Consider the following 26,941-nt stretch of genomic DNA (forward strand, 5'->3'; position numbering starts at 1 on the left):
CTGTCCTGGAGTACCTCCTGGCGTCCACCTGCGCATCAAGTCTAACCACACAATCTGGGGCTCTAGTGAAGAACCAGGTGAGTGCTTAGTTACACCCCTCAAGGCTCTCCCCGGCACTTGGCACAGTGGTCCCACAACCACTAGTCCTAACATATTACTCTAATTAATATATGAAATTGCAGAGCTGCAGAAAATATTAAATTTTCCAGCTGCCAAATCTGAGGCTGGTCCTGCTAATTAGGCAAATATTGGATCAACACACTGATATTGGCATGGTTGGTCAACAATCTGATGTGCGTCATGGTGTCCTGACTCTCTACCAATGGCAGATATTTTTTAAAAAAGAAGGGTTTGGATATGTTGGATTGAATCCTTTTTCTCAAAATGGAGGTAAGCCACAGCAATCACTTATTTATCTGCCCATTGAGAACACAATACGGCTGAGATTAGTGCGCATGTGAATAGCGGGGTTGAGAGGAATATAAGTTGATTAAGCATTCAGCTGTCAGCTATCTTTAGACAAGAGTGGAGAATGGAAATAATAAATAATTGCAATATAGGAAGGGATGGGCAGGAATGCTTTTCTGTACTTGTACAGAGTGAATTCAGTTAGAACATATATCAGTGTCCATTGCAGAATAGGTAAACTCCAGTCAATAACACCATGTCTTGCATTTCACTAAAATAATGTGTTTCTTCTTCTTCGCATCCACACTGGACCTGGAACCTTCTCATTGAGCTTCCTTGTCTTTATAGAAACAGAATCGATTTTTCTGTTAACAGGATTAAAACTTATTTCTGATTTTGGTTTCATTTTTTCCCAAAATTCCTCACTGCTGCAGAGCTGTAAAAAAAATATGCAACACCTCAAAAACATGTTTGCTTGTTACATATACATCACATTGAAAACAATTTTTGGATTTAGGATGAAATAAACAGTCGGTGCCGTGTGCTAATATTACATAATGCAAAGGAGTGATCATGCGTGATGTGACACATATATTAGGCAATTAGCTGTAGGAACACTTAGAAATAAAAACATTCATAAGAAAGCGTACTTATGTAATGCATTATTAATGTAGGTAGTCATATCGACCATACATTATACAGCATGTTGGCAGTATACATCAGGAATAAGGGAGTTGGGGAACTTGTGCAATACACTGAATGTTGGTACAAGTTCATCTTTCTACCACATTAAGATTACATCCATAAATGTCGTATATGCTTAGGATTTTGCTGTTACTTCGTTGACGTTTTATTGCAATTTTTACCCTTTGCAATACAAATCTGTGAAAATCCGCAACATAAATTGTCAGATGGTGGATGTCAAATCTGAATACCTACCACGAAGTACTGTAATGCGGAGTAGAAACTTTGGATGGAGTATCCATTGCTTACACAAGCCATGTGACCCTAACCTAAAACTATCCACTAATGTAATCTGCTTTTTCACTAAGGCTGTGTGCACACGTTGCAGATTTTTCAAGTTTTTTCGCTATAAAACGCGAAAAAAACGCATACATTATGCATCCCATCATTTAGAATGCATTCCGCAATTTTTGTGCACATGATGCGTTTTTTCCGTGAAAAAAATGCATCGCGGTAAAAAACGCAGCATGTTCATTAATTTTGCAGATTTCCCACTATATTTATTGCATTGGGAACCTCCGGAAAAAATCCGCAAAAAAAACGCACGAAAAACGAGGTAAAAACGCGAGAAAAACACTCAAAAAACGCATGCGGATTTCTTGCAGAAAATGTCCGGTTTTGCTCGGGAAAATTCTGCAAGAAATCCTGAACGTGTGCACATAGCCTAAAAGTGTGTTTGGTACAACTATAGTTTATGGCGTAAAGGAGTTGGACAAATGTAATTGCAGTCTTGTGCATAACTGATTGCCGCAATTATCTTAAAGAGGAAGCAAAGCATACCAGTTATTTTACCATATGTGCCGTGTTTATGTTGGCGGCTCCATTAGAAGTCTCTGTCGTAGATTCCATCCAAATGTCTTTTAGAATCAGTTGTGTAATGGATCAGCACTTCAGTCATTTTCGTTGTTCTAAACAACGGAAATGAATAATGCAAATGTGAACAGAGCCCAGCTCGCAATTCTGCCTTTCTAGGAAGATGTTGATGCTCATATTTTCTTGTTTATTAATGGGTTTGGCATGAATGTTAGATCAAGCCAAAATATTAGAGGTTTTTGAACAGTACACGTAAAGCTCTTCTTTCAATCAATGTATGACTAATAGAGCTGGGCAGATCTTTTGAAATTTAAATCTCCAGCTTTGTAAAAATTTGCAGCAAATCTCAATATTGTAAAGCCTGTTTTTGTCTGGAAAATACAATAATAACACTCTAAGGTCTCCTAGGATTCTATTGAACCCCTTTTGAACTTTTTAATGCAAACACAGCTTTATTAATGACCAAGTGAAATCAGTTTACCTGGCTAGAGAAAAATGGTTGGTAACTGGTGATAACTAAGTACCTATTGAACACACTGCTGTATCAGATTTTTTAAACTACTTAAATTGTTAAAATGGTCAAAAAATTATCCATTTTAGGGGCCAGATGCCTTCCTTGCTAGTATTTATACATAGGCAGTGTAAATGGAAGAAGCTGTGGCTTTTTCAAAATTGGTAGGGCAAAAATTATCCCTGGTTTGGTGAGTATCAAGAGCTTTTTTCGTTATTAAGAACCAATAGCTGTTCAAAAACTATAGCTTCATTTATGGAACACAAACAAGTGAGCTGTTCTGAAATTTAAAAAGTAATGGCTTCCCAACTAATAGTGAAAAAATATCTCTTTTTTTGAGATCCACTGCAGGTTTGCTATTCCCAAATGATTAAAAAATGTAAAAGGTTGTTTTTCAAGCTGTCCAAAAGTTACCTTTTTTAGGAAGCAGGAACCAGCTAGCTGGTCTCAAAGTGAAGCAGTGTCTTGTCAACATGTCCCCTACACTTTCCTGTGTAAAAGGCAAAGGACAAGCAGGCAGATGTTATGGCCAATTTCATCATTGGCATTGGATGTAGGTGAGTGAAAGTCAGCACCGATACATGCCTGATTCATTTTGACAAATGTAAGGTTTTTTCAAACTTGTAACCTGGTACATTTGGATGTGACAAAGCCACTTGCCGAGCTGAATACCCTCTCTGATATTACACTGGAGGCTGAGCGTGGCAGTATGCCCATAGCAGACAGGACCAATTGTTGTCACTGGTGTAGTCAGCTGACCAGAAGTCCATGGGATCGAGTCTTAGGGTATATGCCTGAGAAAAGGACACAGTCTAGGTATAACTAAACCTGGCTGTTAAGCCAATGCATCTCTTTTTGCTGAAGTGCATCATTTTGGCTCAATGACAGATAAAACATCTGGTCCATCATGTAAAAATGTCAAATATACTGTTGATGTTGCTACAGCCTTGGCTACTTGTTTGTGGCCCTAACACTGGCTCATGTGGGGGGGAACTGTTGGGTCTGCAGGGATTGCAGAGAAGTCTGGTCAGTTGTGCGATCAGTTGCTGTTGAATATCCTCCACCAACAGAATGTGCAGCATCACCTGATATAGAGATGAACAACAGATTTTGCACAAGAGCATCTGTTAGGATCCTACAGTCAGAACAGTTCATGCTTCAAACAAATAGTATAAGAGCAACCAAACTCTGGACCGTAAGGAGGTAAGTGGAAATCCCATCTACTTTATAGCCTGGAAGGAATGCTGTCCCGTAATGCTGAGTACCCAAAAAGGACATTAAAGCTCCAATCTTGTCAGGAAATTTCACTCTAAGCATCTTCTTTTTCTTACTACTGACTCCTCTAAAAGGAGCCCCAATAGGGTTTTACTTTAATGCACCTGTCTGGGCTAGGCTCTGCTCACCTCATATATGGCAGTAACTCATTGCTGTGCTCCACGTCAGACTTTACAAGTTACCCCGTGTATGTCAATGAAATCTGTCTAGGCCTTTTAAGACCCAGTTGGATACATCCCTATGTCTTGCGTATTAAAATAGCTCTGTGAAAAATTTCACAGAAGCTATTAGGGTCTCAGTTCCTAGAGGGCACTAATTGAACACCATTTTAGTAAAATGGTGCTATTTATAAAGTCATTAAACCAGAAATTGAATGGATATTTACACAACGGGTCTGTTGTACCCAATGTCCCAGTTTATCAGTATAAGACATATTACAAATGAAATTAATAGAATGCTCCATATGATAATTACAAATCCATGGTGTACAATTGCTAAATTGGACAATCAAAACAGATATTCCAAAAAATTAAAAGTATCCTTATTTTAAAAGATTTCTTTTAAATAACATTCCCAGGCCTTTAGCAAAAAAGACAGGACAAAAAAAGCTAGGTAGTTTTATGTCCTAAAAGTATGTACCTTCAAGAGGTCACTGTATTCGGGTGGCATGTATGGGTGTAATGTTGGACTATTACACCATGTACCCAAAAAAATACTGGTTTGTTTTTTTTTTAACACGAACACATTGCAAGGTAGACAATTTCATTTAAATTTCTTGAATGTGAAAGTTTTTATTTATCTTATATAATATAAAATTATTTTTGGCATGCCCATCTCACAGGCCAGGAAGAACACTTTCTCTGATACACAAGCCTTGGTTTCAGGATTTTATTTCAGAAACAAAATAAGGACAGAGCGGTGTTAAATTTCCCCCCTTGTTTGCAGTATATGAAGAATAAATAAATGCTGTTGTTAATCTACTGTTAACCCAGCATATCACAGATGAATCAATTCACAGTCACACTGACTATATAGGTACAGCACCTCCCTATCATTTGAATCTTTGGATTATTGTTCCCAGACTGAAGCTTACACTCCCATTTTCTATGTGCTTCAGCACTGTACTACTACACCACAATCTAATTTATGCTTTTTCTATCCCTATGTAGAATGAACTGTCCACTGATTGGCTGTGCTAGACATTTGACATGATAGCTGCAAGGCATTATGGATAAGGCCACCTGGCCGCTTCTAACATCAGTCCGATCCCTGGCTGATGCAGTCTGCACCAGTGTATGAAATGGCGCAGGCATTTTTTTTCAATTCTCGCAAATAGAATCACAAATTATTTCAATTCATGGGGACCTGCAAATTTCTGAAAATTTGACTCAAAGTCAATCATCTTATTATCTTTAAGTACTACTCCACTAACCTTACAGTGTTGGACATGAAAAAAAGTTAGTTATGGTAATTAAATTCTATGCCTTCTATTAGTGAGGACAGCTGAAATATTTAGCGTGGTTATTGTTCAGCACTATGGGAAAGCAGCCAGAATAAAAGAGCACAATAACTAGAACATGACCTTTAGAAGACCAACATCTTAACATCACTTGCAGCTTACCTGCTGGAAAGCTTTGCATGTTTCTGACAGCTGCTTTATGTCTTCTGTATCAAGAAATGTTAAGATCCGTATCTTGAGGCTATCAGGTATCCGAACAATGAAATCAAATTGTCCTCGGCATAAATTTAATACATATTCCATTGTGCCTTTGCCGAAGATCTTTTCTAATTGTCCTAGATAGGTTAAAAAAAAGCCACATTGTAAATAATTTAACATGAAACTGAGACAAGGAAAATACTTTTTAAGAGAAAGCATAGTCTTAATAAATTAGATAATGATATGGTACCTGACCGTGACCCACCAGTGCACTTTTTTTTTAGGCACATCAGAGACTCTGCAAACGCAACATTGCTTCCGCTATCAATTCTAGCCAATTTTACGCTCCAAAAGTCAAATTACGCTATTTCCTTTCTGAGCCTTGCTTGTTATGATCTGGTGACCTTGGAGCCTCATGGGACTTTCTCAGGAGTAGGTGGAACCTGTACTGACCGCAAACCCTAAACTGACACCGCAACTAGAAGTAGCCGTGGGGTGTACCTAACACATCCTAGACACCTCGACACAGCCGGAGGACTAAATACCCCTATAGATGGAAATGGGAATTCTATCTTGCCTCAGAGCAGAACCCCAAAGGATAGGCAGCCCCCCTCAAATATTGACTGTGAGTATTAGAGGAAAAGACACGCAGGCAGAAATCAGGATTTAGCAAAAGAGGCCACGCTAGCTAAATAGGAAAGGATAGGACAGAATACTAAGCGGTCAGTATTAAAACCCTAAAAATATCCACAGCAGATAATACAAAAATTCCACCATCTAACTAAAGACATGGAATGTATATCTGCTTCTCCTGAGAATCCAACTTGACTGAAATATCCAAACACAGTCTAAGCTGGACAAGAAAAAACCATGAATAGCACTGAATTGTAAAGCACACAGCATGTGTGCTGTAGAAACAAAAAACAGACACTTATCTTTGCTGATTTGGCAGCAGGGCAGGAGGAACCAGACAGAGATGCAAAACCTCCAAGAACAATGGACAACTGGCAAGGGCTAATGAATCCTGCACACCTAAATATCCCAGTTAGAGCTGCAATCAGCAGGGACACCTGCCCAGGATTGCAACCCAGGGACAACTGCATTACTATCAACAACCACCGGAGGGAACCCAAGAGCAGAATTCACAACAGTACCCCCCCTTGAGGAGGGGTCACCGAACCCTCACCAGAGCCCCCAGGCCGATCAGGACGAGCCAGATGAAAGGCACAGACCAAATCAGCAGCATGGACATCAGAGGCAAAAACCCAAGAATTATCCTCCTGGCCATAACCCTCCATTTAACAAGGTACTGAAGCCTCCGCCTCGAAAAGCGAGAATCCAAAATCTTCTCAACCACATACTCCAACTCCCCATCAACCAACACCGGGGCCGGAGGATCAACAGAGGGAACAATGGGCACCACATATTTCCGCAATAAAGATCTATGGAAGACATTATGGATAGCAAAAGAGGCCGGAAGCGCCAATCGAAAAGACACCGGATTAATAATCTCAGAAATCCTATAAGGACCAATAAAGCGAGGCTTAAACTTAGGGGAAGAAACCTTCATAGGAACATGACGGGAAGACAACCAGACCAAATCCCCAACCCGAAGCCGGGAACCAACACACCGACGACGGTTAGCAAAACGTTGAGCCTCCTCCTGACACAATACCAAATTGTCCACCACATGAGCCCAAATCTGCTGCAACCTGTCAACCACAGAATCCACACCAGGACAGTCAGAAGGCTCAACCTGCCCCGAAGAAAAACGAGGATGAAAACCAAAATTACAAAAGAAGGGCGAAACCAAGGTAGCCGAACTAGCCCGATTATTAAGGGCAAACTCGGCCAATGGGAAGAAAGCCACCCAATCATCCTGATCAGCAGACACAAAGCATCTCAGATAAGTTTCTAAAGTCTGATTAGTTGGCTCGGTCTGGCCATTTGTCTGAGGATGAAATGCGGAAGAAAAAGACAAATCAATGCCCAGCCTAGCACAAAAGGCCCGCCAAAACCTAGAAACAAACTGGGAACCTCTGTCGGACACAATATTCTCCGGAATACCATGCAAACGAACCACATGCTGAAAAAACAACGGAACCAAATCAGAAGAGGAAGGCAATTTAGGCAAAGGCACCAAATGGACCATCTTAGAGAACCGGTCACAAACAACCCAGATGACCGACATCTTCTGGGAAACCGGAAGATCAGAAATAAAATCCATAGAAATATGCGTCCAGGGCCTCTCAGGGACCGGCAAAGGCTAAAGCAACCCACTAGCACGGGAACAACAAGGCTTGGCCCGCGCACAAGTCCCACAGGACTGCACAAAAGAACGCACATCACGTGACAAAGAAGGCCACCAAAAGGACCTACCAACCAATTCTCTGGTACCAAAAATACCAGGATGGCCAGCCAACACAGAACAATGAACCTCAGAAATCACTCTACTAGTCCATCTATCAGGAACAAACAGTTTCCCCACTGGACAGCGATCAGGTTTGTCAGCCTGAAATTCCTGAAGAACCCGTCGTAAATCAGGGGAAATGGCAGAAAGGACCACCCCTTCTTTCAGAATGCCGACCAGTTCAAGGACCTCAGGAGAATCAGGCAAAAAACTCCTAGAGAGGGCATCAGCCTTAATATTCTTAGAACCTGGAAGATACGAGACCACGAAATCAAAACGGGGAAAAAAACAAGGACCATCGAGCCTGTCTAGGATTCAGCCATCTGGCAGACTCGAGGTTAATCAGATTTTTATGATCGGTCAAGACCACAATACGGTGCTTAGCTCCCTCAAGCCAATGTCGCCACTCCTCAAACGCCCACTTCATAGCCAACAACTCCCGATTGCCGACATCATAATTGCGTTCAGCAGGGGCGAAAACTTACGGGAAAAGAAGGCACACGGTTTCCTCAAGGAGCCAACAGGATCCCTCTGAGACAAAACGGCCCCTGCCCCAATCTCAGAAGCGTCAACCTCAACCTGAAACGGAAGAGAAACATCCGGTTGACGCAACACCGGGGCAGAAGTAAATCGGCGTTTAAGCTCCTGAAAGGCAGAGACAGCCACAGAGGACCAATTCGTCACATCAGCGCCTTTCTTCGTCAAATCGGTCAAGGGTTTAACCACACTGGAGAAGTTAGCAATGAAATGGCGATAAAAATTAGCAAAGCCCAAAAATTTCTGAAGGCTCTTCACGGATGTGGGTTGAATCTAATCATGAATGGCCTGAACCTTAACCGGATCCATCTCTATAGATGAGGGAGAAAAAATGAAGCCCAAAAAAGAAACCTTCTGCACTCCGAAGAGACACTTAGACCCCTTCACAAACAGAGCATTATCACGAAGGATCTGAAATACCATCCTGACCTGTTTCACATGAGACTCCCAATCATCGGAAAAAATTAAAATGTCATCCAAATATACAATCATGAATTTATCAAGGTAAGTCCGGAAGATATCGTGCATGAAGGACTGAAAAACAGATGGAGCATTAGAGAGCCCGAATGGCATCACAAGGTATTCAAAATGGCCTTCGGGCGTATTAAACGCAGTTTTCCATTCATCACCCTGCTTAATACGAACAAGATTATATGCCCCCCGAAGGTCAATCTTCGTAAACCAACTAGCCCCCTTAATCCTAGCAAACAAATCGGAAAGCAGAGGTAAAGGGTATTGAAACTTGACCGTGATCTTATTCAAGAGGCGATAATCAATACAGGGTCTCAAGGAACCATCCTTCTTAGCAACAAAAAAAAAACCTGCTCCCAACGGTGAAGAAGATGGCCGAATATGCCCTTTCTCCAAAGACTCCTTAACATAACTCCGCATGGCGGTATGTTCAGGCACAGACAGGTTGACAAGTCGGCCCTTAGGAAACTTACAGCCTGGAATCAAGTCAATAGCACAATCACAGTCCCTATGCGGTGGAAGGGAACTGGACTTGGGCTCATCAAATACATCCTGAAAATCAGACAAAAACTCTGGAATTTCAGAAGAGGAAGAAGAGGAGATTGACATCAAAGGAACATCATTATGAACCCCCTGACATCCCCAACTAGTCACAGACATAGACTTCCAATCCAACACAGTATTATGTACCTGCAACCACGGAAAACCCAGCACGATAGCATCATGCAAATTAAGCAACACCAGAAATCGACAATCTTCCTGATGGGCTGGCGCCATGCACATGGTCACCTGTGTCCAGAACTGGGGCTTATTTTTAGCCAAAGGTATAGCATCGATGCCCCTTAAAGGAATAGGGTTCTGCAAAGACTGTAAGGGAAAACCACAACGCCTGGCAAACTCAAAGTCCATTAAGTTCAAAGCGGCGCCTGAATCCACAAACGCCATGACAGAAAATGATGACAATGAGCAAATCAAGGACACAGATAACAGAAATTTAGGTTGTACAGTACTGATGGTAAATGAACTAGCGATCCTCTTGGTACGCTTAGGGCAGACTGAAATGACTTGAGAAGCATCGCCACAATAAAAACACAACCTATTCTGACGTCTGAATCCCCGTTGTTCCGTTCTAGACAGAATCCTATCACACTGCATTGGCTCAGGCATCTACTCTGAGGACAACGCCACAGCGCGCACAGTTCTGCGCTCCCGCAAGCGCCGATCAATCTGAATGGCCAGAGACATAGAATCACTCAGACCGAAAGGCGTGGGAAACCCCACCATAACATCTTTAACGGATTCAGAAAGACCCTTTCTGAAAATTGCCGCCAAAGCATCATCATTCCATTTGGTCAACACAGACCATTTTCTAAATTTCTGACAATACAATTCTGCCGCTTCTTGACCCTGAGACAGGGCCAACAAGGTCTTCTCCGCTTGATCCACAGAATTTGGTTCATCATATAATAATCCTAAAGCCTGAAAAAAGGCATCTACATTAAGCAAGGCCAGATCCCCCGATTCCAGGGAAAATGCCCAATCCTGAGGATCGCCACGCAGCAGGGAGATGACAATTTTATCCTGCTGAATGGAATCACCAGAGGATCGAGGTCTCAGAGCAAAAAACAGTTTACAGTTGTTTTTAAAACTCAAAAATTTGGACCTGTCCCCCCCCAAAAAATCAGGAGTAGGAATCTTAGGCTCTAAAACTGGAGTCTGAACAATATAATCAGAAATACTCTGTACCCTAGCAGCAAGCTGGTCTACACGAGAAGCTAATCCCTGAACATCCATACTAGCACAAGACTCCTCAGTCACTCAGAGAAAAAGAGGGAAGAAAAGACAAAGCAGGCTACAGAAAAAAAAATGGCTCAACACCTTTCTTCCCTTCTTCTTAGATGCATTTAACTCATTGCTGGCCAGTTGTACTGTTATGATCTGGTGACCTTGGAGCCGCATGGGACTTTCTCAGGAGTAGGTGGAACCTGTACTGACTGCAAACCCTAAACTGACACCGCAACTAGAAGTAGCCATGGGGTGTACCTAACACATCCTAGACACCTCGACACAGCCGGAGGACTAAATACCCCTATAGATAGAAATGGGAATTCTATCTTGCCTCAGAGCAGAACCCCAAAGGATAGGCAGCCCCCAACAAATATTGACTGTGAGTATTAGAGGAAAAGACACACGCAGGCAGAAATCAGGATTTAGCAAAAGAGGCCACGCTAGCTAAACAGGAAAGGATAGAACAGAATACTAAGCTGTCAGTATTAAAACCCTAAAAATATCCACAGCAGATAATACAAAAATTCCACCATCTAACTAAAGACATGGAATGTATATCTGCTTCTCCTGAGAATCCAACTTGACTGAAATATCCAAACACAGTCTAAGCTGGACAAGAAAAAACCATGAATAGCACTGAATTGTAAAGCACACAGCATGTGTGCTGTAGAAACAAAAACCAGACACTTATCTTTGCTGATTTGGCAGCAGGGCAGGAGGAACCAGACAGAGATGCAAAACTTCCAAGAACAATGGACAACTGGCAAGGGCTAATGAATCCTGCACACCTAAATATCCCAGTCAGAACTGCAATCAGCAGGGACACCTGCCCAGGATTGCAACCCAGGGACAACTGCATTACTATCAACAACCACCGGAGGGAACCCAAGAGCAGAATTCACAACACTTGCTGTGCTCTCAAACAGTAGTGTAATAATTATAGGGGATAACTCAGGAGACTCTTGCGTGGAACAAGACAACTACAGGGCACAGTTTTATAAGTGGTAAAGTCTATATTATAACACGGTGATTCAAACAGGTGCAGAGAGAAACTCAAGTCCACAACACTTGGTGCAAATAATAAATGCAGCTTAGCAGTCTTCAGAGAAAAATGCAATCAAGCAGAAAGTCTATGAAGCACAGTTATTCTTGAGGATACTTGACACGAATAAATCCTTGTCTTAGTCCAGACACAGATAGATATGCTTATAGGCAGTTCAAATCATATCTTAGCTCAACCAGGGAGGCCTGGTTAATAGTCTCAGGTTATAGCAAAGCAGCAGCAGCTTACATGTCCAGCAAATGCAGATGAAGTAAACACAAGCAGCAGATGAAGCAGGATTACTTTTATCTTGTGTATACAGCAGGAACTCAGCAGAGTAGCAGGATCACCACACAGGTTCACAGGAGCAGGTATATAGCCAGGGAGTAATCAGAGGTCAGGAGTTGGATGCAAGGCAGAATACTCTAGCACAGACTGAAGGCTGGGGTGGAGTTTTATAGCAGGAAGACAAGTGCACATGAGACCAAAGACGCCATCTTGGAAGAGGGCAGTAATGCACAAAAGGTAAAAAATGTTCAGAGTCCTGACAAGTAGTTTTCCACCTCATACAGTGAAGGAAATAATTATTTGATCCCTTCATGATTTGTAAGTTTGCCCAATGACAAAGACATGAACAGACTATAATTTTAAGGGTAGGTTAATTTTAACATTGAGAGATAGAATATCAAAACTAAAATCCAGAAAATCACATTGTATAAATTGTATAAATGTATTTGCATTTTGCAGTGAGAAATAAGTATTTGATCCCCTACCAACCATTAAGAGGTCTGCCTCCTGCATACCAGTTAGACGATCTTAACCAACTTGTTACCTGCATTAAAGACAGCTGTCTTACATAGCCACCTTTATAAAAGACTCCTGTCCACAGACTCAATTAATCAGTCAGACTAAACTCTACAACATGGGCAAGCCTTAGGTTTCTAAGGATGTCAGGGACAAGATCATACACCTGCACAACACTGGAATGGGCTACAAAACCATACGTAAGACACTGGGTGAGAAGGAGACAACTGTTGGTGCAATAGTAAGAAAATGGAAGAAATACAAAATGACTGTTAATCGACATCGATCTGGGGCACCATGCAAAATCTCACCTCGTGGGGTATCGTTGATCATGAGGAAGGTGAGAGATCAGCCTAAAACTAAAACTGTTAATGATCTCAAAGTAGCTGGGACCAAGAAATACACCGTAAAGGTTTAAAATCTTGCAATGAGCATATTAAGACTCTCTGCACCCATCCCTCTTTTCAGAATGGATTCACAGACTGGACTCTCACCAGTTTTCCTATACAGGATTACCCTGTATCCTTTTGTAATATCCCATTTCCATAACAACAAATGTAACCTTTGCACTTAAAGTACCCTTTTTCCTCTCACATGTCTATTTTTTCTCCCACTGTTTTTCAGTACCACCCCTTTATTTTCCCCTTTTTTCTCCTTATTTTCATTGACTATCATGGAGTTAGATTTATTTTCTCTACACAGGTTTCAAGGAGCTACCATATTAATTTTTCTTTTTGCGTATTATTTACATGTTTTTTGTTATGAACCCCAAAAATTATTCAATTTTTTTTATTTGCATGTACTTTATTTGTCTAATTGTCAATATGATTGTATGACACACCCTCTCCCTTCTTTTTTTTCCTGTTTTTCCCCCACCCTTCTATTTAGCTCTGACGAAGGTCCCTATGAGGACCAAAAACGTTTAAAATTGAATGCTAAATAAAAAAAGGAACTTCATTTCACATATCAATTCTATTTGAGTGGCAAGTTTTTTTGACATTGTGATTTACGGCCTTGATACCCTACTTGGGCACCTCATCCTCAATTACGAGAGTGCCGTATATGACATTACACAGGGCTTTCTAAGGATGTCAGGGACAAGATAAAGCTACACGAGGGAAACTTGTTAATGATCTCAAGGCAACTGGGACCACAGTTACCAAGAAAACCATTGGTAACACATTATGCCATAAAGGTTTAAAATCTTGCAGTGCCCGCAAGGTCCCCCTACTCAAGAAGGCACATGTGCAGGCCCATCTGAAGTTTGACATTGAACACTTGGATGATTCTGTGAGTGCTTGGGAGAAGTTGCTGTGGTCAGATGAGACAAAAATTGAGGTCTTTGGCATTAACTCAACTCACCGTGTTTGGAGGAAGAGAAATGCTGCCTGTGACCCAAAGTACACCATCCCCACTGTCAAGCATGGAGGTAGAAACATCATGTTTTGGGGTTTTTTCTCTGGTAAGGGCATAGGACTACTTCAACGCATCAATGGGACAATGGGAGAACAGATGGAGCTATGTACCATAAAATCCAGAGTGACAACCTCCGTCCCTCCGCCAGAATATTAAAAATGGGTCGTGGCTGGGTCTTTCAGCAAAACAATGACCCAAAACACACAGCTAAGGCAACAAAGGCGTAGCTCAAAAAGAAGGACATCAAGGTCATGGAGTGATCTAGCTAATCCCCAGACCTTAATCCCATAGAAAACTTATGGGGGTAGTTGAAGCTCCGAGTTGCCAAGCGACAGCCTCAAAATCTTAATGATTTAGAGTTGATCTGCAAAGAGGAATAGACCAAAATTCCTCCTGACACGTGCACAAGCCTCATCATCAACTACAAAAAAAGTCTGACTTCTGTGCTTTCCAACAAGGGTTTTGCCACCAGGTATTAAGTCTTGTTTGCCAGAGGGATCAAATACGTAATTCTCACTGCAAAATGCAAAAAAATTTAAATAATTTATACAATCTGATTTTCTGGATTTTATTTTTGATATTCTATCTCTCAATGTTAAGATTAACCTACCCTAAATGTCTTTGTCAGTTGGCAAACTTAAAAAATAAGCAAGGGATCAAATAATTATTTCCTTCACTGCATGGGTTATCAGTGCCCTCAGGAGAAATTGCACAAAAAACTATAGGTCCATTGTCTACTGTTACACTTTTGAAAATTAAAAATTTGGGGCTAAAGGAACATTTTTGTATGAAAAATTAAAATGTTCATTGTTTCCTTCCACATGGTTTTAATTCCTGTGAAGCACATACATGGTTACTAAACTTATTGAATGTTGTTTTGAGCACTTTGAGGGGTGCAGATTTAAAAAAGCTGTCACTTTTTTGCATTTTCTGTCACATAGGTCCCTCAGAGTCATTTCAAATGTGATATGGTCCCTAAAAAAATGGTTTTTAAATTTAGATGGAAAAATTACTAATTGCTGATCAATTTTTGACCTTTCTAACTTTTTAACAAAGAAAAATTATGATTTAAAAATGATGGACATGTAAAGTAAACATTTGGCAAATGTTATTTACTAACTATTTTGTGTGATAAAACTACTTGACTTTAAGGGTATGAAAATTATAAAGTTTGAATATTGCAAAAATTTCACCAAAATTCTGATATTTTCAGAAATAAACAGACAAAATATAAATTAAAATTTACCACTTAAGTTAAGTACAATATTTAACGAAAAAAACATTCTCGGAAACATTGAGATCCGTTTAAGCGTTCCAGAGTTATTACCTTTTAAAGTGACACTGGTCAGAATTGAAAAGATTGGCCTGGTCATAAAGGTGAAAACAGGCTTGGGAGCAGAGGGGTTAAAATAAATCCAAAGAACTTCTATGAATATATTAATGTCAAAAAAGAAAAAAATCCAATGTCATCGGCCCCTTAAAAGGTGACTATAGTAATATTATTGTGGAGAACAAAGGGAAGGCTGAGATATCAAAGTGTTAATACCAGAATTGCATTATTTTTCATAAAGTACAAAACTGAATACTTATTGTTAATATACAGATTAAGCTCAACATAACGTTTATTTCCTGTATCTGCCTTTTTTAATTTATATTTGCCACTCTTTACATCCTGCTTCACATAGCTGAATGGGCGGTCCTATTTTTTTCTGCTAGAACTACATTACCCAGCAGCACTTGTTTCTCCTTAGTGCTGCGGTTCCTTCCCTCTCTCCTGTGTGCTGCTGACTAGCACCGTCTCGCTGAGTAATAATCAAACCAATCTGAGTGTAGAATTAATGTTTTGCTTCTGTGCACTGTCTGCTCCAGTTCAGTACAATACATATTTTTATGTCTCACCTGGGGGTTGGGGTGGTAAGACAGAAGCGTTTTCTTACAAAGAAAAACATCGAAGACTGAATATATTTTGCTTAACCCAGCATCAAGTCTTCCAAAAGCAAATGGGAATACATGTTATGGTCTGATGAGACCGAGGTTAAACTTTTTTGCCCATAATTCTAAAAGGTATATTTGACGCAAAGCTAAAACTATGCATCCCTAAAATAACACCATACCCATATTGAGGCATGGTGAAAAACATAACTAAACTCTATCTTGTTCCAACAAGGCAGAATGGCCAGCTAAGTGAGAGGGTCATGTGACACAGTCCATTATACTCTATTGTAAGGGGATGGGGAGGAGGCATGAGGAACAGGGAGAGGAAACAGATGGATGGAAACATGATGATCATGGTCAACTTTCTAATACATCTTTTACCCCACCCCAGAGCAGACTGACATGTAGACAATTAAGCACTACTGTATAGTATCTTTCATGTTCCTCTTGCTTGTCTCTGTGTGCTAAAAATAATGAAAATGAAGAGTAGGAATTCCTCTCTGTGTTTTAGAAAAAAAATAAAAATTGAGAGTCCTCAGTGGTTGATACCTTTTAATGGCAAACTGAAAACATGGTAATAAATAGCAAACTTTCGAGGCTACACAGGTCTCTTCATCAGGCATCAGTATAACCCAAAATCAGAAGAGTCACATATTCTACACAATAGGACATAAGATAGTGCAGTAAAATATTGTCAATGTACCGTTAATAGGCCAGAGGCCTAATGGGAAAAGAGGACAGAAAGTCATCTCCCAGATTGGCCATGAAAAGACTTGCATATTGCTGAGCAATCTTACTTCCCATTGCTGTACCACTCATGTGGGTGAGGATGAATTTTGAAAGTTTCACCACATCACCAATCAGCATCAACTCCCGTATTTTCCATGAAGACTTTGTGGGCATTTAATCCATCCTGGTGTCGGATATTAGCGTACAAAGATTCCACCTCCACGCTGGCAAGGATAGTTCCTTCTGGAAAGGACCTATAGGATTCTCTATATTTTGAATATTTTTCTATCTACTGGCTAACAGAACAAATATATATTTTCTCTGTGTGCTGTGTATAGAAGTGATCATGCAGCTAGTTATCTTCCCCCAGTTCCCTGGGGATTACAAGTTGAGAGAACATGCAAAAAAGGGGAAATTGGTGAAAATTCAGGATACGATCCATATATTTATACTCTGATCTCAGAACTGTCTCGTTTAACCATTGATTAACTCCTTCATGCCCTGTTGGATATGACCCTGCAAAATCCACTATCTAGAACCTAGTTTTTATATTGACCTTATTTCTGTCTTTTTTTCTAATCTTGTTGGTTCTGACCCGGTTTGTTGGCTATTCTTCTATTAACTCACTACACTAGCCAGAAGCTACTCTACAGACATAACCAGAAGGATACATCTCTGTATAGGGGTAAAAGGATGGAAAAATAGACAGAGGAATCCCTGGCACCTCCTAAGCTGAGTAGCTAGTGGCAAGACTGTCTGTGGAAGCATCACCATGACATACATATATATATCTGTCTCAAAGTAACAAGTAGTTGTCATTTCCTAAGCATGATTACCGTAACTGCAAACGCTGAGAGCTGACCAAGCAATGTCCAGGCTTGCCTGACTATTATTGTTTGCCATTAGAACAAGGTAAGAGCATATGGATACAATAGACAAGAAGAACATATTTTCTTGAATAAACAGTGCATAACTACTCATGAAATCATCACTTTATTTATTGTAGCACAGGGGGTATGAATACTTAGAATGAAATTTGAGTCTCTGATGTTGTAATTCTGCAATTTAATTGTTGCACTATGGTAACAGATACGCTAGACACATTTGCCTAATGTAATACATCAAACTATATCATTCACTTGTGAAATACTCATTCAAAGTATGTTGTGCTTGGCACTGGACTAAACCAATTCAAAGGCTGAACAAAACAGTGTCTGACATGTAGACACGGCCGAAGCCAACATTTCCCAGTGTTAGGCTATGTTCTCACTATCTTTGCCCCAACATCCTGTAGATTGTACGTCTGTATATATATATATATATATATATATATATATCTACTATATAATTGTCTAAGGGTCACTTCCGTCTGTCTGTCCTTCTGTCTGTCTGTCACGGATATTCATTGGTCGCGGGCTCTGTCTGCCACAGAATCCAAGTCGCTGATTGGTCTCGCCAGCTGCCTGTCATGGCTGCCGCGACCAATCAGTGACAGCCACAGTTCGATTAGTCCCTCCCTACTCCCCTGCAGTCAGTGCCCGCTCCATACTCCCCACAGTCACCGCGCACACAGGGTTAATGCCAGCGGTAACGGACCGCGTTATGCCGTGGGTAACTCACTCCGTTACCGCCGCTATTAACCCTGTGTGACCAAGTTTTTACTATTGATGCTGCCTATGCAGCGTCAATAGTAAAAAAATCTATTGTTAAAAATAATTAAAAAAATAAAAAATCATTATATACTCACCTTTCGCCGGCAGGTTTCGGTGGCAAGGATGGTTTGCACGAAGGACCTGCCATGACGTCACGGTCATGTGACCGCGACGTCATCACAGGCCCTGCGCACCTGCGCGAGAAGGACCTGCCATGACGTCACGGTCATGTGACTGCGACGTCATCACAGGCCCTGCGTGAGAAGGACCTGCCATGACGTCACGGTCATGTGACCGTGACATCATGGCAGGTCCTTCTCGCGCAGGCGCGAAGAAGCTGCGGTACTATGGGACAGGCAGGGACAGCGTCCCGTCCTCTTGCAGTGACTGTGCAGGTCAGAGGGCGCGATGACGTATTAGTGTGCGCGCCGCCCTCTGCCTGAACAGTCAGTGCGGAGAAACGGGACGCTGAGGAGCAGTGACGAGAGGTGAGTATGTGATTTTTTTTTTTATTCCAGCAGCAGCATTACATGTGGCACAATGCTGTATGGAGCGTCTATGGGGCCATAAAGAACTGCATGGAGCATTATATGGGGCATCTATGGGGCCATAAAGAACTGCATGGAGCATTATATGGGGCATCTATGGGGCCATAACTGCATGGAGCATTATATGGAGCATCTATAGGGCCATAACAGCATGGAGCATTATACTACGTGACTGGGCAAAATACTACGTGACTGGGCAATATACTACGTGAACATGCATATTCTAGAATACCCGATGCGTTAGAATCGGGCCACCATCTAGTATATATATATATATATATATATATATATATATATATAGTAAACAATAAGGGAAATAGCACAAAAAGATGTAAAAATTAGGACTTTAATGCCATGTGGTGTGGCAACGTTTCGGATAAAACAAATCCTTTCTTAAGCTTGAGAAAGGATTTGCTTTAACCAGAATGTTGCCACACCACAGGGCATTAAAGTCCTATTTTTTGCATCTTTTTGTGCTGTTTCCCTTTTTGCTTACTGTCTGAACGGCCATTGGAATATTGGTAAGGGAAGCGTGCACGCTTTAAGGTATTTTTTCTGGTGCTGTTCCTCTTTTTCCACTATATATATATATATATATATATATATATATATATATATATATATAGGTGCTTCTCACAATCTATGGGGTATTGTCAAGAGGAAAATGAGAGACACCAGACCCAACAATACAGATGAGCTGAAGGCTGCCATCAAAGCAACCTGGGCTTTCATAACACCTTAGCAGTGCCACAGACTGATCGCCTCCATGCCACACCGCATTGATGCAGTAACTGATGCAAAAGGAGCCGTGACCAAGTACCGAGTGCATTTACTGAGCATACATTTCAGTAGGCCAACATTTCAGAATTTAAAATCATTTTTCAAGCTGGTGTTATAAAGTATTCTAATTTACTGAGACAATAACTTTTGGGTTTTCATTGGCTGTAAGCCATAATCATCAACATTAACAGAAATAAACACTTGAAATAGATCACTCTCTGTTTGTAAGGACTCTATATAATATATGAGTTTCACTTTTTGTATTGAAGGACTGAATTAACCCCTTCACCCCCAAGGGTGGTTTGCACGTTAATGACCGGGCCAATTTTTACAATTCTGACCACTGTCCCTTTATGAGGTTATAACTCTGGAACGCTTCAACGGATCTTGGCGATTCTGACATTGTTTTCTCGTGACATATTGTACTTCATGATAGTGGTAAAATTTCTTCGATATAACTTGCATTTATTTGTGAAAAAAATGAATATTTGGCGAAAATTTTGAAAATTTCGCAATTTTCCAACTTTGAATTTTTATGCCCTTAAATCACAGACATATGTCACGGAAAATACTTAATAAGTAACATTTCCCACATGTCTACTTTACATCAGCACAATTTTGGAACCAACATTTTTTTTTGTGATGGAGTTATAAGGGTTAAAAGTTGACCAGCAATTTCTAATTTTTACAACACCATTTTTTTTTAGGGACCACATCTCATTTGAAGTCATTTTGAGGGGTCTATATGATAGAAAATACCCAAGTGTGACACCATTCTAAAAACTGCACCCCTCAAGGTACTCAAAACCACTTTCAAGAAGTTTATTAACCCTTCAGGTGTTTCACAGGAATTTTTGGAATGTTTAAATAAAAATAAACATTTAACTTTTTTTCACACAAAATTTATTTCAGCTCCAATTTGTTTTATTTTACCAAGGGTAACAGGAGAAAATAGACCCCAAAATTTGTTGTACAATTTGTCCTGAGTACGCTGATACCCCATATGTGGGGGTAAACCACTGTTTGGGCGCATGGCAGAGCTCGGAAGGAAAGGAGCGCCATTTTACTTTTCAATGCAAAATTGACTGGAATTGAGATGGGACGCCATGTTGCATTTGGAGAGCCCCTGATGTGCCTAAACATTGAAACCCCCCACAAGTGACACCATTTTGGAAAGCAGACCCCCTAGGGATCTTATCTAGATGTGTGGTGAGCACTTTGACCCAACAAGTGCTTCACAGAAGTTTATAATGCAGAGCCGTAAAAATAAAAAATCATATTTTTTCACAAAAATGATCTTTTCGCCCCCAATTTTTTATTTTCCCAAGGGTAAGAGAAGAAATTGGACCCCAAAAATTGTTGTGCAATTTGTCCTGAGTACGCTGATACCCCATATGTGGGTGTAAACCATTGTTTGGGCGCAGGGCAGAGCTCGGAAGGGAAGGAGCGCCATTTGACTTTTCAATGCAAAATTGACTGGAATTGAGATGGGACGCCATGTTGCGTTTGGAGAGCCCCTGATGTGCCTAAACATTGAAACCCCCCACAAGTGACACCATTTTGGAAAGTAGACCCCTTAAGGAACTTATCTAGATGTGTGTTGAGCACTTTGACCCAACAAGTGCTTCACAGAAGTTTATAATGCAGAGCCGTAAAAATAAAAAATCATATTTTTTCACAAAAATGATCTTTTCGCCCCCATTTTTTTATTTCCCCAAGGGTAAGAGAAGAAATTAGACCACAAAACTTGTTGTGCAATTTGTCCTGAGTACGACGATACCCCATATGTGGGGGTAAACCACTGTTTGGGCGCATAGCAGAGCTCGGAAGGGAAGGAGCGCTATTTTACTTTTCAATGCAAAATTGACTGGAATTAAGATGGGATGCCATGTTGCGTTTGGAGAGCCCCTGATGTGCCTAAACATTAAAAAACCCCACAAGTGACACCATTTTGGAAAGTAGACCCCCTAAGGAACTTATCTAGATGTGTTTTGATAGCTTTGAACCCCCAAGTGTTTCACTACAGTTTATAACGCAGAGCCGTGAAAATAAAATTCTTTTTTTTTTTCACAAAAATGATTTTTTAGCCCCCAGTTTTGTATTTTCACAAGGGTATCAGGATAAATTGGACCCCAAAAGTTGTTGTTCAATTTGTCCTGAGTACGCTGATACCCCATATGTGGGGGGAACCACTGTTTGGGCGCATGACAGAGCTCGGAAGGGAAGGAGCGCCATTTGGAATGCAGACTTAAATGGATTGGTCTGCAGGCGTCACGTTGCATTTGCAGAGCCCCTGATGTACCCAAACAGTACAAACCCCCCACAAGTGACCCCATATCGGAAACTAGACCCCCCAAGGAACTTATCTAGATGTGTTGTGAGAACTTTGAACCACCAAGTGTTTCACTACAGTTTATAACGCAGAGCCGTGAAAATAAAAATTCCTTTTTTTTTCACAAAAATGATTTTTTAGCCCCCAGTTTTGTATTTTCACAAGGGTATCAGGATAAATTGGACCCCAAAAGTTGTTGTTCAATTTGTCCTGAGTACGCTGATACCCCATATGTGGGGGGGAACCACTGTTTGGGCGCATGACAGAGCTCGGAAGGGAAGGAGCGCCATTTGGAATGCAGACTTAAATGGATTGGTCTGCAGGCGTCACGTTGCATTTGCAGAGCCCCTGATGTACCCAAACAGTACAAACCCCCCACAAGTGACCCCATATTGGAAACTAGACCCCCCAAGGAACTTATCTAGATGTGTTGTGAGAACTTTGAACCCCCAAGTGTTTCACTACAGTTTACAACGCAGAGCCGTGAAAATAAAAAATCTTTTTTTTTCCACAAAACTTATTTTTTGGCCCCCAGTTTTGTACTTTCCCAAGGGTAGCAGGATAAATTGGACCCCAAAAGATGATGTCCAATTTGTCCTGAGTACGCTGATACCCCATATGTTGGGGTAAACCCCTGTTTGGGCACACGGGAGAGCTCTGAAGGGAAGGAGCACTGTTTTCCTTTTTCAACGCAGAATTGGCTGGAATTCAGATCGGATGCCATGTCCCGTTTGGAGAGCCCCTGATGTGCCTAAACAGTGGAAACCCCCCAATTATAACTGAAACCCTAATCCAAACACACCCCTTACCCTAATCCCAACAGTAACCCTAACCACTCCTCTAACCCAGACACACCCAACCCTATTCCCAACCGTAAATGTAATCCAACCCCTAACCCTATCTTTAGCCCCAACCCTAACTGTAGCCCCAACCCTAGCCCCAACCCTAGCCCTAACCCTAGCCCTAACCCTAGCAATAACCCTAGCCCTATCACTAGCCCTAACACTAGCCGTAACACTAGCCCTAACCCTAGCCCTAACCCTAGCCCTAACCCTAGCCCTAACCCTAGCCCTAACCCTAGCCCCAACCCTAGCCCTAACCCTAGCCCTAACCCTAACCCTAACCCTAGCCCCAACCCTAGCCCTAACCCTAGCCCTAACCCTAGCCCCAACCCTAGCCCTAACCCTAGCCCTAACCCTTGCCCTAACCCTAACCCTAGCCCTAACTCTAGTCCTAACTCTAGCCCTAACCCCAACCCTAACCCTAATGGGAAAATGGAAATAAATACATTTTTTAATTTTTTTATTTTTCCCTAACTAAGGGGGTGATGAAGGGGGGTTTGATTTACTTTTATAGCGGGTTATTTAGTGGATTTTTATGATTGGCAGCTGTCACACACTGAAAGACGCTTTTCATTGCAAAAAATATTTTTTGCATTACCACATTTTGAGAGCTGTAATTTTTCCATATTTGAGTCCACAGAGTCATGTGAGATCTTGTTTTTTGCGGGACGAGTTGACGTTTTTATTGGTAACATTTTCGGACACGTGACATTTTTTGATCGCTTTTTATTCCGATTTTTGTGAGGCAGAGTGATCAAAAACCAGCTATTCATGAATTTCTTTTGGGGGAGGCGTTTATACCGTTCCGCGTTTGGTAAAATTGATAAAGCAGTTTTATTCGTCGGGTCAGTACGATTACAGCGATATCTCATTTATATCATTTTTTTTATGTTTTGGTGCTTTTATACGATAAAAGCTATTTTATAGAAAAAATAATTATTTTGGTATCGCTTTATTCTCAGGACTATAACTTTTTTATTTTTTTGCTGATGATGCTGTTTGGTGGCTCGTTTTTTGCGGGACAAGATGACGTTTTCAGCGGTACCATGGTTATTTATATCAGTCTTTTTGATCGCGTGTTATTCCACTTTTAGTTCGGCGGTATGATAATAAAGCGTTGTTTTTTGCCTCGTTTTTTTTTTTTTTCTTACGGTGTTTACTGAAGGGGTTAACTAGTGGGGCAGTTTTATAGGTTGGGTCGTTACGGACGCGGCGATACTAAATATGTGTACTTTTATTGTTTTTTTTATTTTATTTAGCTAAAGAAATGTATTTATGGGAATAATATTTTTTTTTTTTTCTTTATTTAGGATTTTTTTTTATTTTTTTTTTACACACATGTGGGGATTTTTTTTTTACTTTTTTACTTTGTCCCAGGGGGGGACATCACAGATCATTGATCTGGCAGTGTGCACAGCACTCTGCCAGATCTACGATCTACTGTGCAGGGCTGCAGGCTTACCAAGTGTCTGCTCTGAGCAGACACTCGGTAAGCCACCTCCCTCCCTGCAGGACCCGGATGCCGCGGCCATCTTGGATCCGGGACCTGCGGTGAGGAGGGAGGTAGGAGACCCTCGGAGCAACGCGATTACATCGCGTTGCTCCGGGGGTCTCAGGGAAGCCCGCAGGGAGCCCCCTCCCTGCGTGATGCTTCCCTATACCGCCGGTACACCGCGATCATGTTTGATCGCGGTGTGCCGGGGGTTAATGTGCCGGGGGCGGTCCGTGACCGCTCCTGGCACATAGTGCCGGATGTCAGCTGCGATATGAGCGCAGGCCGATCGCGTATGACGTACTATCCCGTCGGTGGTCATAGGGGCCCACCCCACCTCGACGGGATAGTACGTCAGATGTCAGAAAGGGGTTAAATGTACTTTTTTGATGATATTCTAATTTTGTGAGAAGCACCTGTGTATATATATATATATATATATATATATATATATATATATATATGCTGAAAAAAGAGAGTGGACGGCTCCTCCAAAGATCATGCAGTGATCTAATGCCGCTAGGCAAAAATATATATAATTGAACAAGATGTCCTTAGTTTAACATTCTGATCAGACTGTGTGAATCCCATTGCCATGTCATGATAAACCTCGTAATGGGTCCCTATCGCCATAACGGAGCGGAGCTGCGTGCCGACCACCGCCACAGCGGCAATGCAGCGGCAGGGCAGATGGACTGATGCCCCACAGCACCCATGCTGCAAGACAGAGTCCCCATGACTCCAGACCGCGCCACACCATCAGCACAAAACCACAGCAACAATGGCCGCCACACAGCACCAACACCAAATGTAAGGAGCTATGAAACTCACCTCCATCAAGCTCTTCTGTGAGAGCAGAAATGGGCTAGACCCCTTACTTTGTAGTCTCCTGCTAATTAAAATCACCTGTGCCAAATGGGAAGGGGGGAGTGCACTTCCAAAGAAAAAAAAAGGACAGATCATACAATATGCTGGAAAAAGAAGAGGTTCCCCGTGAAGTGGCAGTGGGCTTCATACAGTCTGATCAGAATGTTAAACTAAGAACCTCATGTTCAGTTACATATAAATTTTTGCCTAGCGGCTTTAGATCAACGTATTATTTTTGGACGTGCGGTTCATGCTCTCTTTTTGGTGTATAGCATATTCTTTCCCTTTTCTTGGACTAGCACTCCTCCCATTTGGCACAGGTGATTTTAATTAGCAGGAGACTGCAAAGGGTCTAGCCCATTTTTGCTCTCACTGAAGAGCTTGAGGAAGGTGAGTTTCAGTGCTCCTTTCATCTGGGGTTGGAGCTGTGTGGTGGCCATTGTTGCTGTGGTTTTATGCTGGTGGTGCGTCGCAGTCTGGAGTCATGGGGTCTCAGACTTGCAGCATTGGTGCTGTGAGGCACCAGGCCATCTGCCCTGTAATATGCATTAATTAAATCTTGTACCTTGTCTCTTTAAGAAAGATGAGATGTAGAGAATTGTGGGTAGTTACAGAGAGGAGGGGGAGAAGTTACTTTCACTTTGTCATGCATGCAGAGACAAGCTTATGCAACCTGCTAAAGAGAAATAAAGATAATGAAGATTTACTAGTGTGGATTACTTACAAAGTGTGGACATTACAACTGGCGACGAGGATGGGATCGAAAATCTTCTGCTGCAGTGAGTACTAATCCCTATTTTACTGATCCACACGGCTGCACCACTGAAAAACTTCATCATGGCTGAATACTTACACAGTTTCCCACAGTTTGATATGACTGATGTCACTAATCTCTCCCATAACTGGAGAAAATGGTTGAGCAGATTTGAGAACTTTCTAGAAGCCATAGATATAAAAGAGGAGAAAAGAAAGAAAGCATTACTTTTACATTGTGCAGGCACAGGAGTCTATGATATCTACTGCACATTACCTGCATCTGAGACAGATACATACAGCGATTGCAGCAAAGCTCTCACTGATTACTTCAATCCCAAACAAAACATCAGATATGAGAGATACAAATTCAGAATTGCTAAGCAGCTTCCCGAAGAATCCATAGACACCTATGTCACACGACTGAGGGAGCTAGCACATGGATGTGCATTCACAGATATAGATGATGAAATCCTAACTCAGGTAATCGTCACCTGCTCATCTAACAAAATAAGGCGCAAAGCTCTGCAGCAAGATCTCTCTTTACATGAATTACTCAAAATAGCCCGTGCTACGGAAATAGCAGATCATCAGGCTACTACAATGGAGAATGGGGAAAAGTCACAGGTACATAATCTCGTGCATAAAAATACACAAGACAAGCAAACCCCGAAACAGAAAAAATGCTATAGATGTGGACAGGAGTTCCCTCACCGCCTGGACAGATGTCCAGCTATAGGACAGACATGCAATAAGTGTGGAAAAGGGAACCATTTGGCAGCTGTCTGCAGATCAGCACAATACAAGCCTTCTCTGCCTATGACACGGCCTGCAGATGTAAAAATGGTAAATCAGGATACAGAAGAAGCATCTGGAGCAGAAAACTATGTGTTCACCACCTCTGCCACTGGCTCTGTACAGTCCCCCTGTATCACACTCCCAATCTGCGACACCAATATCACGTTTACAATAGATACGGGAGCGTCAGTGGACATCATAGACAGCACTACCTATGAGCAATTGAAGACAAAGCCAGTTTTGCAGCAAGTACATACTAAAATCTTCCCATATGTATCTAAAATACCTCTAACTACCAGAGGGCAGTTTGATGTTGAACTGAGCTATAAAGACAATA

General features: G+C 41.4%; 1 protein-coding gene across 1 annotated transcript in view; it reads right to left on the reverse strand.

Annotated features, from left to right (window-relative positions):
• Positions 1-355: 355 nt before the first annotated feature.
• The window catches only part of LOC143816333 (F-box only protein 36-like), a 44,088-nt gene continuing 17,502 nt past the window's right edge, over positions 356-26,941 (reverse strand). The window contains exons 3-4 of the mRNA XM_077296568.1: positions 5,373-5,545; positions 356-844 (exon numbers count right to left, since the gene is read on the reverse strand). Of these exons, the coding sequence (XP_077152683.1) occupies positions 680-844; positions 5,373-5,545 (338 nt within the window). The 3' untranslated portion in view covers positions 356-679. The remainder of the gene's footprint in view (positions 845-5,372; positions 5,546-26,941) is intronic.

Source organism: Ranitomeya variabilis, chromosome 3 (genome assembly GCF_051348905.1).
Source record: "Ranitomeya variabilis isolate aRanVar5 chromosome 3, aRanVar5.hap1, whole genome shotgun sequence".
Lineage (NCBI taxonomy): Eukaryota > Metazoa > Chordata > Amphibia > Anura > Dendrobatidae > Ranitomeya > Ranitomeya variabilis.